The sequence below is a fragment of the Tupaia chinensis genome, unplaced genomic scaffold (assembly GCF_000334495.1).
Source record: "Tupaia chinensis unplaced genomic scaffold, TupChi_1.0 Scaffold000215_1, whole genome shotgun sequence".
Lineage (NCBI taxonomy): Eukaryota > Metazoa > Chordata > Mammalia > Scandentia > Tupaiidae > Tupaia > Tupaia belangeri.
In genome coordinates, this window is record NW_006159690.1 from 3690106 (window position 1) to 3706285 (window position 16180).

Genomic DNA, 16180 nt, shown 5'->3' on the forward strand with positions numbered 1-16180 from the left:
GCGCTCGCCAGACAGACAGAGAGAGACATAGAGACAGAAAGCGAGAAATCACCTCCCAGGGGGGATGGTCACGCCGCAATCCCTTCTCCTCCATTCTCCTCTCAGGATCTTGGGCACGCACGCACATGCGCCCGGCGTGAGTTCTAAGCCACCGGGTCTGGGATGCGAACCGTGGTCAACTACGTGGGAATGCAACGACATAGCCATTACGCTAACTGCTGGTTCCCGTGAATTTCAATTCTGATCCTTTTATTTTCTCTGCCTAATAGAGGAACTAAAGGTGTTTTTGTTTTTTTTTTTTTTTCTTTTCTTCTTGTTTTTATTTATTTATTTATTTTTAGAGAGATTTTTGCTATGTGCATATACACTTGCTGTAGAGACAGACAGACACAGAGCAAGAAATCACCCACGGGGGGATGGCCATGCCATAATCCCTTTTCCTCTATTCTCTTCTCAGGATTTTGGGCACACACACACACACACACACACACACACACACACACACACGTGCCCGCACCCACTCCCAGCATGAACTTTAAACCATTCAGTCTGGGATGAGAACCATGGTTGCCTACATGGAAATCCAGCAATGTAAGCATTATACCATCTGCTGGTCCACAAAAGTGTTTTTTTCTAAAATTTGGCATAGAAGTTCAAGAAAGTTGTTTATTGAAGGAAAAAACTGTACAGGTATATTGCTTTGCTTAAAGTTCCTTTTAATGTTAGTCATGAAAAGCAGATATCTTAAACCTAAAATTTTTCTTTTAATGATACACACGTTCACATTTACTATTGAGAAATTGCTTGGACAGATTTTTCTGTATTTGTTAGTGTGAAGTTAGTATGTCAGATTAATTTGTTAGAAATGCATGTTAGAAAATACAAATCCATTTAATGTCTTGTGATAAGCTATCTTAATGTGAACAGATCATTCTGATATAATAATTTTAAAAAGCAAACCTGCAAACTACCCATTGTCTGATTTTTATTTATACTTTCAGATCAATTAAAACAGTCTCGTTTATTGACTACTATGAGACATGGTCTAATATAGCTACATCAAAAGCTACAGAATACTACAGAACTCCATGTAAGATGATCTAGCATTATCCTCTGTCCTTTTGGTATATGTTAATCTGTTAATTATCTTCAGCTTGTCTTGCTTTCAAAAACTAGTTGACACATATCTTCTATGTAAGAGTGATAAATGTTTCTGTTGTTTTTGTAAAAACACTCATTCAACAGCTATTAATTTGTTTCTTTTTTGTATAGTGCTCTGAAGTCTAATTAACACCTAGAAAAAAAGATAGGCAACTGGAGAAATAAAAGACCAATTTCTCAGTGTTCTGAGATTTACTTTACTCCCTTCACCCCAGAAAGAAGCCTTCACAGCAGGAGGGAACTTCTTAAAGTCTAAACACAATTATCCACTAAGCTAGAGAAATTATTAACTAAAAATTCAGCAAAAACTTAAGAACCTAGGGACACTCAATTATAGTAGTCTAAGAAGAAAATTCATTTTGCTACCATAATACTCATGCCTTACTTTATACTTTAGAAACTCAAAAAAGAGGGGCCGGTGGGTGGCATGGTAGGTGAGGGCGCTGGACTCGCACGTGGCCAGCTCTGGTTCAAGTCCTGGACCTGGCGACTTGCTTTCTCTCTCTCTCTCTCTCTCTCTCTCTCTCTCTCTCTCTGCTCTCTGGTCAAAATTAAAATAGATAAGTAAATAAAGTTAAATAAAATAGTGCTTTAAAAAAAGAAACTAAAAAGAGAGAATGGGAGAACTGGATAAATTTTTGGTTCTATTTCATTGGATTTTTTTTTCTTTTTTTAAGAATTATTTTATTTAACTTTATTTATTATTATCTCAATGGTATTTTTCAGTTTGATCAGAGAGAGACAGAGAGAGAGAGGGAGGAAGTGAGAAAGCAAGCCACCAGGTCCGAGACTTGAACCGTGGTAGGCCATGTGGGAGTCCAGCGCCTTTAACCACCATGCCACTTGCCGGCCCCGATATTTTTTTCTTTTTTTTAAAGAAGTTTTTGCCTTAGAATGTGTGCACTCTCTGGGAGAGAAAGAGACAGACACAGTGAGAGAAAAAGTGAGAAATCATCCCCTGGGGAGATGGCCATGCCACAATCCCTCCTTTTCCATTCTCCTCCTGGAATCTTGGGCATGCATGTAAATATGTCCAGCATGAGTTTCAAGTCACCAGGTGCAGGACTTGAACTGCCATCAGCCATGTGGGATTCCAGTGATGTAACTGCTACACCACCTGCTGGTCCCTAATTGGATTTTTTTAATGCTATACATATACCAGAGAGAGAGAGCGAGAGAGAGAGAGAGAGAGAGAGAGAGAGAGAGCAAGCACAAGCGAGCACCCACAAGGCCTGGTCATAGCACAGTCCTTTTTCCCTCATTTCTCTATTCTGTCAGATTTCTAGGTTCATGTCACATCCAGTGTGTTGTCCTCAGGGCCAGGACACCAACTACAGTTGGCCATGCGAGTTCCATCTCCCTCTGCATAGTGCTTAACTGCTCTGCTACAGGGGCTTGCCTTCATTTAATTAGACCTTGAGAGGACTATTTCATTATTAGAATCAAAGTGGGTTGTCCAGTCTATATATAATTACTGAAATAAGACTGCCTCGCTCATCCAGCTAAAATGGCCCATTCTGAAGTTAGCAGTGACTTCCTAATTCCCACAAAGTAGGTGATGACTATTAGTTATTTTTGTACTTGAACTCCCATCAGCTATGTGCCTTGACTTACAAGATACCATATATCAATGATCTTTTCCCAAGCACTCTCTTTCCTCTTTCCTTAGCAATAACTTCTTTGTTCAGTCCTCTGTTCCCACTCTCTGAACGACCTCTTCTAAACACCATGGTTTTCATTAGTCTACATCCCAGTGATTCCTAAACCTGTATCTTTAGCCAGACTCCTCTTAATTCTGCATGCATATCTATAACTGTGCATTGGACAACTCCCTACATGTATGTATAGGTATCTCATATTTAAGATGTCTCAAAAACTGCCCTTCTTTATTCTCTCTCTTGGTGAGTGGTAGCATTTTATTGCCTAAGCCTTATCTTAGACATTTCCTAGACTCCTTATTTCTTTCACTAAGGCTTATTGTTTTATAAATGTTCTGTTCTGCTCTATCCCCTTCATAACTACTACCTTAATTTGTAGTCCCATCATGCATTATTTCATCATTATGAGAGTTTTCTAATGATCACACACACACACACACACACACACACACACACACACACACAAGTGTCTATTGGATTGTCAGAAAAGTCATGATATATTTTTGCATAGAAAGTGAGAAATCACCTCTAGGGGGGATGGCCATGGGCAATCCCTCCTCCTCCATTCTTCTCCTGGGAATTTTGGCACACACACAAACACACACACACACACATGCCCAGTGTGTTTCAAGTCACCAGGTCTGAACCATGGTGTGCCATTTGGGAGTCCAGTACCTTAACCACAATACCATCTACTGGCCCCTTAACAAATGTTTTCAAAAGTAATCTATGTCAGTAACTTTTAAGAAATTACATGTTCTTTCAGGAGGTTGGTTATTAATTTTGTGATTATACATTACCATCTTCACTAACTCAGATTAGTGGTTAGAAATTATTTAGCTTTCCAGTTTAGGCCCGGCAGAATGGCTCCTGCAAAGAAAGGTGGCGAGAAGAAGAAGGGCCATTCTGCCATCAACAAGGTGGTGACCTGGGAATACGCCATCAACATTCACAAGCGCATCCATGGCATGGGCTTCAAGAAATGTGCCCTTTGGACACTCAAAGAAATCTGGAAATTTGCCATCAAAGAGATGGGGACTCCAGATGTGCGCATTGATACCAGGCTCAACAAAGCTGTCTGGGCCAAAGGAATAAGGAACATCCCATATCGAATTTGTGTGCGGTTGTCCAGAAAACTAAATGGAGGACGAAGATTCACTCAATAAGCTCTATACTCTGGTGACCTATGTACCTGTTACCACTTTCAAAAGCCTACAAATAGTCAATGTGGATGAGAACTAACTGCTGATTTTCAAATAAAGTTATAAAACCAAAAAATTAAAAAAAAAATTATTTAAGGTGCTTTAAGATCCTCAGTTCTAGTAACTCTAACTCTATCAGTATAATGACTGTGTCTCAACCCCAGGGTTCTTGAACTTTCACCTCATTTCAGAGAGTTGTGGTTGAGTTCTGCCTATTCAATTCAGCAAGCATATCTGAGTACCAACCATGTATGGGGCACCGAGGAACTCAGAAGGCTTCCGGGAGATAGCCCTTAATTACCAAACACACCGTGGAGAGACATCAACTGGAAAACTCCAGAGAGCAACTCTGAGTCAAACTTCTTCAACCAAAAACCAAATAAGATGATGCTTTTCAGAATGACATGCAGACACATACAGAACATTTGAAACTCCAAACCACTGAAGAAAAAATAATAATAATAAAAGCACATGCCCAAACGTAAGGAGATTTGGAAACGACTGTCTTGTAATAAAGACCAAGTGAATAAGCAAAGGAAATAATGAAGCGCCGATGAGTGCAATTTCTTCCTCAAAAGAGTTGGACTCCAAAATGTCTCACTTTATGGTTTCGACAACTGTCACTCACCTAGTTTATAACTCATTCCTCTTTATAAAGGCAATAGCTGGTAATGGTGATCTCCACCCAGAAGAATTGTTGAGACTTTGAATCTAGCTCACGGTGTAAAATTTCACAGTTACCCTGCCCCTTCTTCCCTTAGGGAATTGCATTAGGAATGTTTCAAGAGTGTTTCTTCAATAATAACCAGCACTTAATTAAGAAAAAATTAAATGTAAACTTCACATGTGCTGCTGGCCATTTCTGTCTTTGGAACATTCAGCTGGATGAGATCCAGCACTGTCTCTTTTAATGACTTAATTTCCTGGCAATAATACAGAAGAAGCTTGTAGATTATAGAATGCTGCTTTCAGAAATAAGAGAGAAATTTCTAATAACTTCATTTTCTATAGTTACATTCTTATCATTGGAAAGATGATCAACTACATATTTTCAAGAGCTTTATCTTTTATGAATAGTGGTGAGTAGTTGTATTTTGACTTTGGATATCAACTCTTTTTTATATCTTTCTGTCACAAATCTATACATAGTCATTGGTGCCATCGCAATAGTCAGGTTTTTTTCTTATTTAATGCAGTTTGCAAAGTGTGCTCACATCTATAACGTTTTCATTATACTTTAAATCGTTCCAATCTATCGTCTTATTCAACTAATATTTCTTGAACACTGAATGCAGTCAAGCATTGTGATGTATCAGTCCTGTGGGGTAGGCATTATTATTTTTATCCTGTTTTACTGATGGAAAAAAGCAAGACCAGGAGAAACTAAACAATTTACTTGAAGTCACATACGTGAAGGAGAATGTCATATTGGCCAAGTGTACATTCTGGAAACAGGTTGCCAGTCCTTAATCCTGGCTCTGCTGTTCACTAGCTGAATAACCTTGGGTAAGTTTTTTTTAACTTCTTTGTGTCCCAGTAAGAAGAAAAGAAAAAAAAATGAAAGCTTTTTTTTGGTGTTTAAAGCTATTTCATAGGATTGAAGCACTTATAGCAATAGTGCCTAGCATGTAGTTAGTACTCAGTAAGTATGGTGTTACCTAAGTAAGATGTGGTCCAGGGGCTTGAATCAGACTCTCTGAGATCATATGGATAGCTCTTTTTATGATATTATATTGCCTCTATAGTATGACATCAAAATGTTATCTTCATATAACTTGAGATTTAAATTTGATCGGGGAAGTATATTCAGTACATTTATCTAGAGTTGCCATTTTCAGTTCACAATCATGGGCAATCCTATGGAAAAATGTACCAACGATCTACTGTTCTCTGTCCATCACTACAGAATGGCAAGTAAAAGGTTTGGCAGAGAACAAACCAATACATATGGTTGTGGGCCACAGCGCCTTAATGACAGACTATGATCCGCATAAGGAAATGTTTACGTTAGAGGAAAGGCATTCCCTCAGACCAGTGTACTCTGTCATACCGACAGAGGCTTCCTGATGTTTGTTTGCTGTCATCAAGACAGACAAAACAGCCTGAAGCATCATGGGGATGCCTGCTTTCACCCTAGGAGACTTTCGTTCTTTGAGTCTTTGAGCCAGTAATAAGGGCGAGTGTCTCCAAAACACATTTAGATGCAAGAAGCCTATGGTCTGATTCTAATACAATGGTTCTCAGTCTTGACTGTTCATTAGAACCACCTGAGGAGTTTGTAAAAATTCCAATATAAAGGGCACACCCCAGACCAATTACATTAGGATCTCTGGGAGCGGGACCAGGCAATAGTAATTTTTAAAGCTCCCCAGGTGACTACAATGTGCAACCAAGGTTGGGAAAGCTCTAGTAGAAAGAGCAGGATGTCAGAAGTTAGAAACTCCTTAGCCCTGTACTAGTTTGCCACGTCTAGGTAAATGTTTTTAGGTTTGTCACTTAAGTCTTTGTGCCTCATTTTTTTCATTTCTTTTGATTGGCGAAAACATTTGGCCCTACTTTTAGCTGCTCTGCGGTTAGCATAAGACAGTGTAAGGGAAAGTAAAAGGCACTGAGGCCAGATGATGGTACTATTGTTATTTCTTCAGATACGACAGTCCCCCCAGTGGGGGGGGGGGGGCGCCCGGACGCCTTCCTAAGATGCGCACCCCCCCCGGGGGGGGGGGGGGGAATCCAGGTCAGCCTCTGCAGAGGTTGAGCACTAGGCGTGTCATGGACAAACCCAGGTGAAAGCAATGTTCAGTAATTCTCAGAAGGAACAGAGATGGGGGAACTATAGCAGCAGAGGACACTTTTCTACCACAGATTACGAAACAGTCACAAAGGCAAGATACATTGATAGTAGGATTAAGAAATTTCACTGGACCTTCTGGTAAAATTTCACTGGTCCTTTTTTCTCTATGTCTCTCTCTCTCTCTCTTTTTTTTTTTTCTTTTTTCATTTTTTGGAGAGGGCGTGTGCACTCGCCAGAAAGACAGAGAGAGACAAAGAAACAGAAAGTGAGAAATCACCCCCCTCCCCAGGGGGAATGGCCACGCCACAATCCCTTCTCCATTCTCCTCTCAGAATCTTGGGCACGCACACACAATGTGCCTGGCATGAGTTTAAGCCACCGGGTCTGGGACTCGAACCGCGGTCGACTACATGGGAATCCAGCGACATGGCCATTATGGTAATTGCTGGTCCCTCTGTGTCTCTCTCTCTTATCCTCATTCCTTCATTATTCCTCCTGCAGTCATTATCAAGACAACTTGCTATATGTTGGCAATAAGAGGATACATATCATAATAAGCTTTTTGAGGATTTTTCTGGCAGGTGACAGGGAGAGAATGAGTGAAAAAATTCTAGACCTAAAATATGAGGAGTGTTGAAAGTTTGACAAATTTTTATCTCTTTGTTGGTAGAGAAAGCAATGAAGAAAATGAGTCAATTATATAAAACTAATGGGACTATTCAGGAAACATGACCATAATTTGGAGTCTCATAAATTAGAGAGTGCCATATATATTCAAATATAAAATGTAGAAAAGGTCATTCGAAAAAATGTAAGGAAAGACACAAATGATCACTGAAGAGAAAACTCACCACTATTCATGGGAGATTAAATTTTAAATTTTGGCTAAGAGCAATGAAGAGCTCCAATGAGAAGCTGTTACTCAGCTTTCCTTTGTCCATCTGTAAAATGGGAATTAAAGAGCTAACCACTATAGACCTCCTTTACATGCACCTAGCATATACTAAGAATTAATATTCATTGTTACAATCGTAAAGATAATGAGACCTCATTAAGAACTCTGGGGAGCTCAGATTTACTTATTTAATGTAAAGAAAGATCATATATCCAACTATCAATAAAAATAGTATTAATAAAGTCTCTCAAAATATTTCCATGTGTTTGAAGAAAAAAAAAAAAAGACTAGATAGGGACATTGCTGGCGAAAATCATGTATGATTAACAGAAAACCAGGAAAATGATTCAGCTGTTTTTTCCCCTATTAATAGCAAATATCATCAAGTTTAAAGGGGAAAATTAAAAATTGTTAAGAAGAAAGCCCAGACAAGGGCAAGGCTGATAGAGAGCAGCTAGCTGGTTAAATGATTCAAGACATATACTCAGACCAGTTACATGAAATAGGGACGGACAGGCAGAGAGCCAGATAGATACATAAAGTATGCATGGGTATATGATCTGGCTCGGTAGTGTTTCATGTAAAAATTACCAGTGCCTTAAGCATAGTAGGTTTTCAATAAATTTTATGTGAATTTGATTGAAGACATAAGGGTTGTATTAACCACAGACTTATAACCCAGTGGTATAATGTGATTTTCAGAAAATACTAAACGCAGATCTGAGCTGAATGATAAAAGCATAGTATATAGATTAAGAGGGATAATAATCTTATTTGCATCTTTGCGACTTAAACTAAATTAACATCCTATCCAGTTCTGGACTTTTTTTTTTTTTTAAGAATTATTTATGGGGCCAGCAGGTGGCATGGTGGTTAAGGCACTGGATTCCCACATAGTTGACCATGGTTCAAGTCCCAGACCTGGAAGCTTGCTTTCTCACTTTCTGTGTGTGTGTGTGTGTGTGTGTGTCTTCCTGGAAATATTAAAATAATAATAAAGTAATTCTTTTTTTCAAAGAATTATACTTATTTTTTTATTAATTTGTTCAAAGAGACACAAAGGGGGGGGGAGAAAATGAAAGTGATAAAGCAAGCTATCAGGACTGGGCTCGATGCAAAGTCAGTTATATGGGAGTCCAGCGCCTTAACCTCCATGCCACTTGCCGGCCCTTTGGATACAGACTTTAATAGCGATATCAACAAAGTTTACCATCAGGATGGTAAAGATGTCTAAGTCTAGAAAATCATGTTCTAAAAACGTTGGAAGGCTTCCCTGCAAAGTATCTTTAAATATTAGAGGGCTTTGTCCAGTGGGAGATTGAATTTACTCAGTATTGCTCCAGAGGCCAGAACCCAGACCAGTGGAAATTTGTAGCATGCAGATTAAGGGAGGAACGTGTAACTATTATTATCTGCCAATGGAATGGCTAGTTTCCCAACAACGAAGTGTAGCATTTCCTGGAGATGGCAAAGAATTCTTTCACAGCCTGGATGATCATCTGCTGGAGATTCTTGCTTTGTGAAAAGTCAAGATCTGTAATCTCACCTCTAAGTCTAAAACCTGATTTTTCTACTTGACGTGCCAAACTAGAATTTTGTTAAACTTTATGCAGAAAAAGGGGAACTCTTCAACATGGTTAGTGGGAATGTAAATTAGTACAAACATTATGAAAACCAGTGGGGCAGTTCATTGAAAAACTAAAGACAAAACCTCCATGTGATTCAGAAACCCCACTACTAGGCATATATCTGAAGGAAAAGGAAAGGGAAGGAAATCGGTCTGTTGTGCAGATCTCCATGTTCTTGTGTTTATTGCGGTACAATTTACAATAGCCACCCTATGGATCACCCTCAGTGTCCATCAAAAGATGAATCATAAAAATGTGTGGAACACACACACGCACACGCGGATACTACTCAGACATTAAAAAGAATGAAATCTTGTCATTCAAGGTAACATGGACAAGCCTGAAAAATTTTCTGTTAAGGAAAAGAACCTAGGCACAGAAAAAAAGAAAAGTTGTGTGTTCTCACTCTTAGGTGGAAACCAAAAGCGTTCATCTCATAGAAGAAGAGGAGAATAGTGATTACTACATGCCGGGGAAGGGGGGGATGGGGGCAAAGAGATGTTGGTCCGTGGTTACAAAATTAGAATTAGATAAGAGGAGTAAATTCTAGTGTTCTGTAGCACAGTAGGTCAACTGCAGTTAATAATAATTTATTGTATTTTTCAGAATAACTACAAGGATTTTGAATGTTTCTAACAACAAACAATGATAAATATTTAAGATGATAGATATGCTAATTACTATTATGATCGTTACACATTATATTCATCTATTTAAAAAATCAAGATGCGCCCCATAAATATGTACATTATTATGCGTCAGTTTTTTAAAAATAGCTGTATTTTCCATGGTTTGTATATATTTTAATAATTACTACTGTTAAAAAGCAAAATTTCAGTAAATTTAATTTAAAGATCAAATTGGTTTTTATTAGGAACTCATGAATCCAAGTAGTATCGCATCTGAAAAAGAGTCACTCTGCTGGGTATGGCAGAACAGTTGGTTTTTACCAGATAGCTAGAGCAGGGACAAGGAAACATAATATGATACAAAAACCGGGTTGGTGGGGCCAGCAGGTGGCATGGTGGTTCAGGGTGCTGGACTTCCACATGGCCAACTGTGGTTCAAGTCCCAGATCTGGCTGCTTTCTCTCTCTCTCTCTCTCTCTCTCTCTCTCTGTCCCTCTCTGGTCAAATTAAAATAAAGTGCAATAAAATAATTCTTTTAAAAATATGGGTTGGTTAAAATCAGGTTACTTCATGTTACGTTTCTGACAAGGGTTAAAAGAGAGCATCAGCCCCTTCTGATTGGTTGCTGTGAGTTTCCTCTTCAGAGGAAAATGGGTCAGTTTAGGGATTTTTCTGCTTCTTTGAAGTTTTAATTTGATTATGTGGCACTTAGCTTATGACTCCAATTTGATTTGAAGTGTTGGGACCTAGGGCAGGAGCTTAGTTCAAGACAATGACCTATAAATTTTACTTAACACTATACTATAGATGTTGTATAGAACAATGTTATTATACTGGGAAAAATTTCCAAGTAATAATCTACTTAAAATCAAGCAATATCATATTATTTTGGAAAGGTTTTTGCTATAGGGTGCATGCACTCACCTGAAAGAGAGAGACAGAGAGACAGAAAGCGAGAAATCACTCCTCAGGGGGGATGCCGCACCGCAAACCCTTCTCCTCCAGTCACCACTGGGATCTTGGGCACGCACGCACACACACCCAGCATGAGTTAAAGCCACCAGGTCTGAGACTTGAATCACGGTCGACGGTGGGAGTCTAGCAACATAGCCATTACACCAACTGCTGGTCCCACAATATCCAATATTACAAAGTTTCCGTAAAAGGAAGACATTTGGAAAGTTTCTAAATATGACTATGTCAACTTAATGAGAAATTAATTCTTTTCTTTTTTAAAAAAATATTTTTAGAGCTTTTTGCCTTAGGACACTTGTGCTCAGCAGAGAAAAAGACAGACAATGAAAGGGGAAAATGAGAAATCACCCCCCAGGTGGAATGGCCACGCCACAATCCCTTCCCCTCCTGTGATCTTGGGCATGTATGCACACTCACCCAGCATGATTTTCAAGCCACCAAGTCCACAACTCAGACTGCAATAGGCCATGTGGGAGTCCAGTGACATAACTGCCATGCCACCAGCCACCCCCATAATTTTCCATTTTGAACTATTACTAAAAAGATTATATGTATAACTCTTTCCAAATACTCTCATTTCAGTGCTTAAAAATCCAGATTTCCTTACACGGTATTACAAATGGAGGAAGATTGATCTACAGTTTCCTAAAGAATGGAATTTAAAGTAAGTGCTGTATGCCTTGAACGCATTATCTGGTGAACTCAAAATATCTACGATTCCATGTTCTACTCTCTAACTGGAACACCACAAGAAACCCTTGGGAATAACAACTTATGCCCTTCTCTAAGAAGAAGACATAGTGTAAAGAAGTATCATTTCTTTGATTGGGTTGTTGGAAAAGTCATGACACACTTTTGCATACAAAACCATAGGAAAATACACATCATGACTTTTTAACAACCCAATATATATGAACCCAGGTGGTAGATGTCTTTGTGCATGTTCGCTGCTGAGGATGGAGACAGGACATGCAGCACAGTGAAGACCTCTCATGGTGCCCTCCTGATTAATATTCTTAATCTCATTTCCATCAACTTATCACCATATGACTCAGCCATCGTTTTCTTTAAAAGCAAGTAAAAATGTCTTTATTTATCACCAGTTAGTTCTCCTCCTTCTTATAGCTCTAAAATACCTTCTCTTCTTCCACAGATTTCTCATCGAAGAACCAAATATATTAAATTTAAGGAGGAAGTAATGAAGTAAAATACAAACATAAGTTATAATATCTTTAGAAATCATTGACTCTTAGATCTCATGAAGGAAGGGAGCTGAATCTCATCTTTGATCTCTTGACTCCTGAAGGCAGTTTTTTTTAATTCATTTATTTTAATTTGACCAGAGAAAGAGACACAGAGTTATAGAGGGGAGGGGGGGAGTGAGAAAGCAAGCCACTGGGTCCAGGACTTGAACCACGGTCAGCCATGTGGGAGTGTCCAGCACCTTAACCACCATGACACTTGCTGGTCCCTAAAGGCATTTTTTTTCTGCTTTGTCTTATGAAAGCAGAGATTCTGTTTCAGTTCTGTGGTAGTGGCTATGTGGCCATAGTCATTCCTGTGTGCCTCTTTCAAGGTACCCAATGACTATGTTACCTAAAGCGAGGGGAATTAAAGATCCTTTTCTTTTTTTCAATTGCCAGAGGGTGTGTGCATGCAAGAGACAGAGAGAAGGAAATGGGGGGAAGCATCCCTCCAATGAAGTGTAGTTACACCACAATCCATTTCCCCCTATTTCCCCACCCTTTTGAGAGCTTTGGCAAGCACACACACACTTGAAACGCGTTTCGAGTTCCCGGGGCCCGAATTCAAAGAACGTGATTACCATGTGACATCAGGCTCCCTTAACCACTAGGGTGCCAGCCTAGAGATCCTGGTTTTTGCATTTGTCTCATTAACCTTGTTTTTTTAACTCTTCAACTTACTGTTCGCAATGTGTTTTCTCCTTTAGATGATATAGGATGGATAGAAACAATGTGCTATATTCTGATTTGTGTGCTATATTCTGATTTGGGGTAGAAATCAAAGTTCTTCAAATATTTTTTCTGATGGTGTTACATCATAGTTCCGATTGGGTTTTTTAGTTGAATTTCCTTTATTTTTGGTTAACTTCTGTAACAATTTCCCTTTAAGCTAAAGTAGAGAAAAGATGTTGTATTAGATACTTTTCTGCTTTCAGGATAAATTACAGGCAGTAGGAAAGTTTCTATTAAGTGGGATTTGAAGGAGTACAAGCTTGTTTTTCCCTTGAAGGCACGTTTCAAGTTTCTTTCAGAGTTGAAGAAAGTTAGAATACAAGATGAATTTTGCTTTGACATGACTTCCTTTTATATTTCCTTCAACAGAACTGCTTTGTTTTATTTGTTTGATCCTTGATTCATTATGTAATGCTAGCATCCCACAGAACCCCAAGATTTAGAAAATGTAAGACCATGTCATTTTCAACTTATCCGTCCACTTCTACATATGACTAAAATAATTGTAAGCTTTTTGAGTGCTAGAACATTTTTTCTAAGTACATCATTTTGAAGTTACAGGTCAAATTATCATGTGCATAGTGACCCTGTCAGAATAAAACTCTCACACCTTGTGCCATCTGGTGGTTGATGAGGATATTCTTAGGTCAAATGATAATTGCTTCTTACAAATTTTGGAGCTGATTAGTCAAAAAGAAAAAAAAAAAACCCACTATTTAAAGAAAGGTTTTGAAAGCTACTATATTTATCTGTACTGTATTATAGTATAAATATTTGAGTGTAGAGGAGTAATAAAAATCTACAGAATGGTCAAGTTTAACTTCTTTCAGATAATTATCAGAAGTCTCATGTGCACCAGAATCCATGTGGCGTGATTAAGTGGTCAATTCAGATAGTGAAGTAGAAAATGTTTTGAGGAACTAAGCAAATGAATAATTGGTGTGTATGTGCATATCATGTAATACCATTATGCATCTCTATTTTTTTTAAGGTTTTAAAATGCTCTCCTTGCACTTAAATTTCCTGTTGGCAAGAATGCAAACAGAAAGTACAAACAGATTCATTCATTTGTACGGTGTTAAGGAAAAAGACTTACTAACTCTCCCTCCTGTTCCCTCTGTCCTCTCCTCTCATGAGTTAATATCCAATTCTCAAGCTACACTGAATTCTGTCTCCTCAGTACCATCCAGGGATATAAGATCTCTTTGCCACTTTGTGCCTTTTCCCTGGATTATCATTCTCAGCCAGGTCCAAAGGTTAGATTTGATCTGAGTTAAGAGGCAGAATTAGGTCAGCCAGAAACGTGGTGGTTAAGGAGGAGGATCCCACACGGCTGACAGTGCAGTGTGAGTCCCATACCTGGGAGCTTGAAAAGCACACTGGGTGTGTATGCACGCATGCCAAAAATCCCAGGAGAAGTGGAAGAGGGACTGTGGCATGGCAAAATCCCAAGAGGGTTGCTTTCTCACTTTTCTTTTCTCTATCTCTCTCAGGTGAGCACACATGCCCTCTAGCAGATTTTAAAAAGAGAGAGAGAGAGAGGCAGAATGTGTAGTGCTCAAACACAGGGCTCTACAGCCATACTCTGAATTCGAATATTGGCTCTACTGATCTGCAGCTCTGGGACCTCAAGCAATTGAGCTGCTCTTTGTGTCTCAGTTTATCTATTAAATGGCAAGAATGAGCATACCTACCTCCCAAGGAAGTTGTGAGGACTGAATAAGTTAGTATATATAAAAGGCTTCTAACAATTTCTGGCAATGGCGAGTGGCCGTAAGACTGAGTTAGCCATGCCTTTGCTACTGTGGCCCTGCAAGCGGAAAAGCTTTGGAAACAGCACCGGGAGAAGAACGTGGGCTTTGCAGTCAGACAGATCTTGGAGAAATTCTTACCACTCTGGACTTGTTTCCTTATCTGTTCAATGGAAATGACATCACCTACCTTGCAAAGTTGTCTTGCTTTCTGTCTCTTGAATGACATCATGTATAAAAAATAATATGGAGTCACACATGGGTACGCACTGAATAATAACCCCTGAGGAGAAAAGGAGATGAAAGCTCATACCCCCAACTTCTCAGAGAATAAAAATACTCTGTCAGAAATATATTAAAAATGTCCAGTTTTCTCAGGTTATAAAAACAACACCTGTGGGGGCAGGCAGGTGGCGTGATGGTTAAGGGTGCTGAACTCCCACATGGCTGACTGCGGTTCAAGTCCTGAACCTGGCAGCTTGCTTTCTCTCTCTCTCCCTCTCACTCACTCACTCTTCTCTCACCATGACCCTCTCTGGTCAAAGAAAGAAAGAAAGAAAGAAAGAGAGAAAGAGAGAAAGAGAGAAAGAGAGAGAGAGAGAAAGAGAGAAAGAAAGAGAGAGAAAGAGAGAGAAAGAGAGAGAGAGAGAGAGAAAGAGAGAGAGAAAGAGAGAGAGAAAGGGAGAAAGGGAGAAAGGGAGAAAGGGAAAGGGGAAGGAAGGAAGGAAGGAAGAGAGAGAGAAAGGAAGGAAAGGAAAGGAAAGAAGGAAGGAAGGAAGGAGGGAGGGAGAAGTAGAAGAAAGAAAGAAAAGGAAAGGAAGAAACAAAGAAAGAAAGTTCAATAAAATAATTATTTTTTAAAAAATAAAAGAACACCTGTAATGACCACGTTTATTTTAGCCCAGTCATGCCTATGCCCACTCTACCTCCATCCTTTCTTCTGCCTGGCAAGGAACCTCATGAGGATGGCATGAAAATGCAACTTAAGCTTTATCTTTTTATCATATAGTCCCTGACATACTCAGGTATCCCCATTTTCCCCATCTTCTTTCATTCTTTCATCCTTTCTTTCTCCCTTCCCTTCCCTTCTCTTTCTTCTTTCCATAAATGAAAAAAAAAAAAAGAGAGAGAGAGAGAGAGAGAGAGATTGACTGAGGGAAACAGCACTCCCAGCAAGATTCTGGCACTGTGGTCCACCCCAGCCTTCAGCCAGCCCCAAATCATGGGCACATGCACACCAACCCAGCATACTCAGGGTGGTCCATGAACCAGAACTGGGAACCTTCCCCATGGGATTTTCTTGCAGACGTGTCTGATTTTTACCATTGTACCACCATCTGGCTCCCACCCTCTCTTTGTGTAGTACCCTGCTGCTGTCTCATTCTGCCCCTGTGGTATGCAAATCCATCTGTTTATAGACACTGACCAGGGAAAGGACACTGGTGTAGCTTGGGAGGTGATTTCTCACTTTCTTTTTTTTTTTTTTTTTTTTTTTTTTAATAATCTTCTTTTTG

General features: G+C 39.3%; 1 protein-coding gene across 1 annotated transcript in view; it reads left to right on the forward strand.

Moving 5' to 3' along the window:
* UBE2U (ubiquitin conjugating enzyme E2 U) overlaps positions 1–16180 on the forward strand; it is an 87957-nt gene that overhangs the window by 47958 nt on the left and 23819 nt on the right. Inside the window, exons 7-8 of the mRNA XM_006147533.3 lie at positions 1002–1090; positions 11522–11603. Of these exons, the coding sequence (XP_006147595.1) occupies positions 1002–1090; positions 11522–11603 (171 nt within the window). The remainder of the gene's footprint in view (positions 1–1001; positions 1091–11521; positions 11604–16180) is intronic.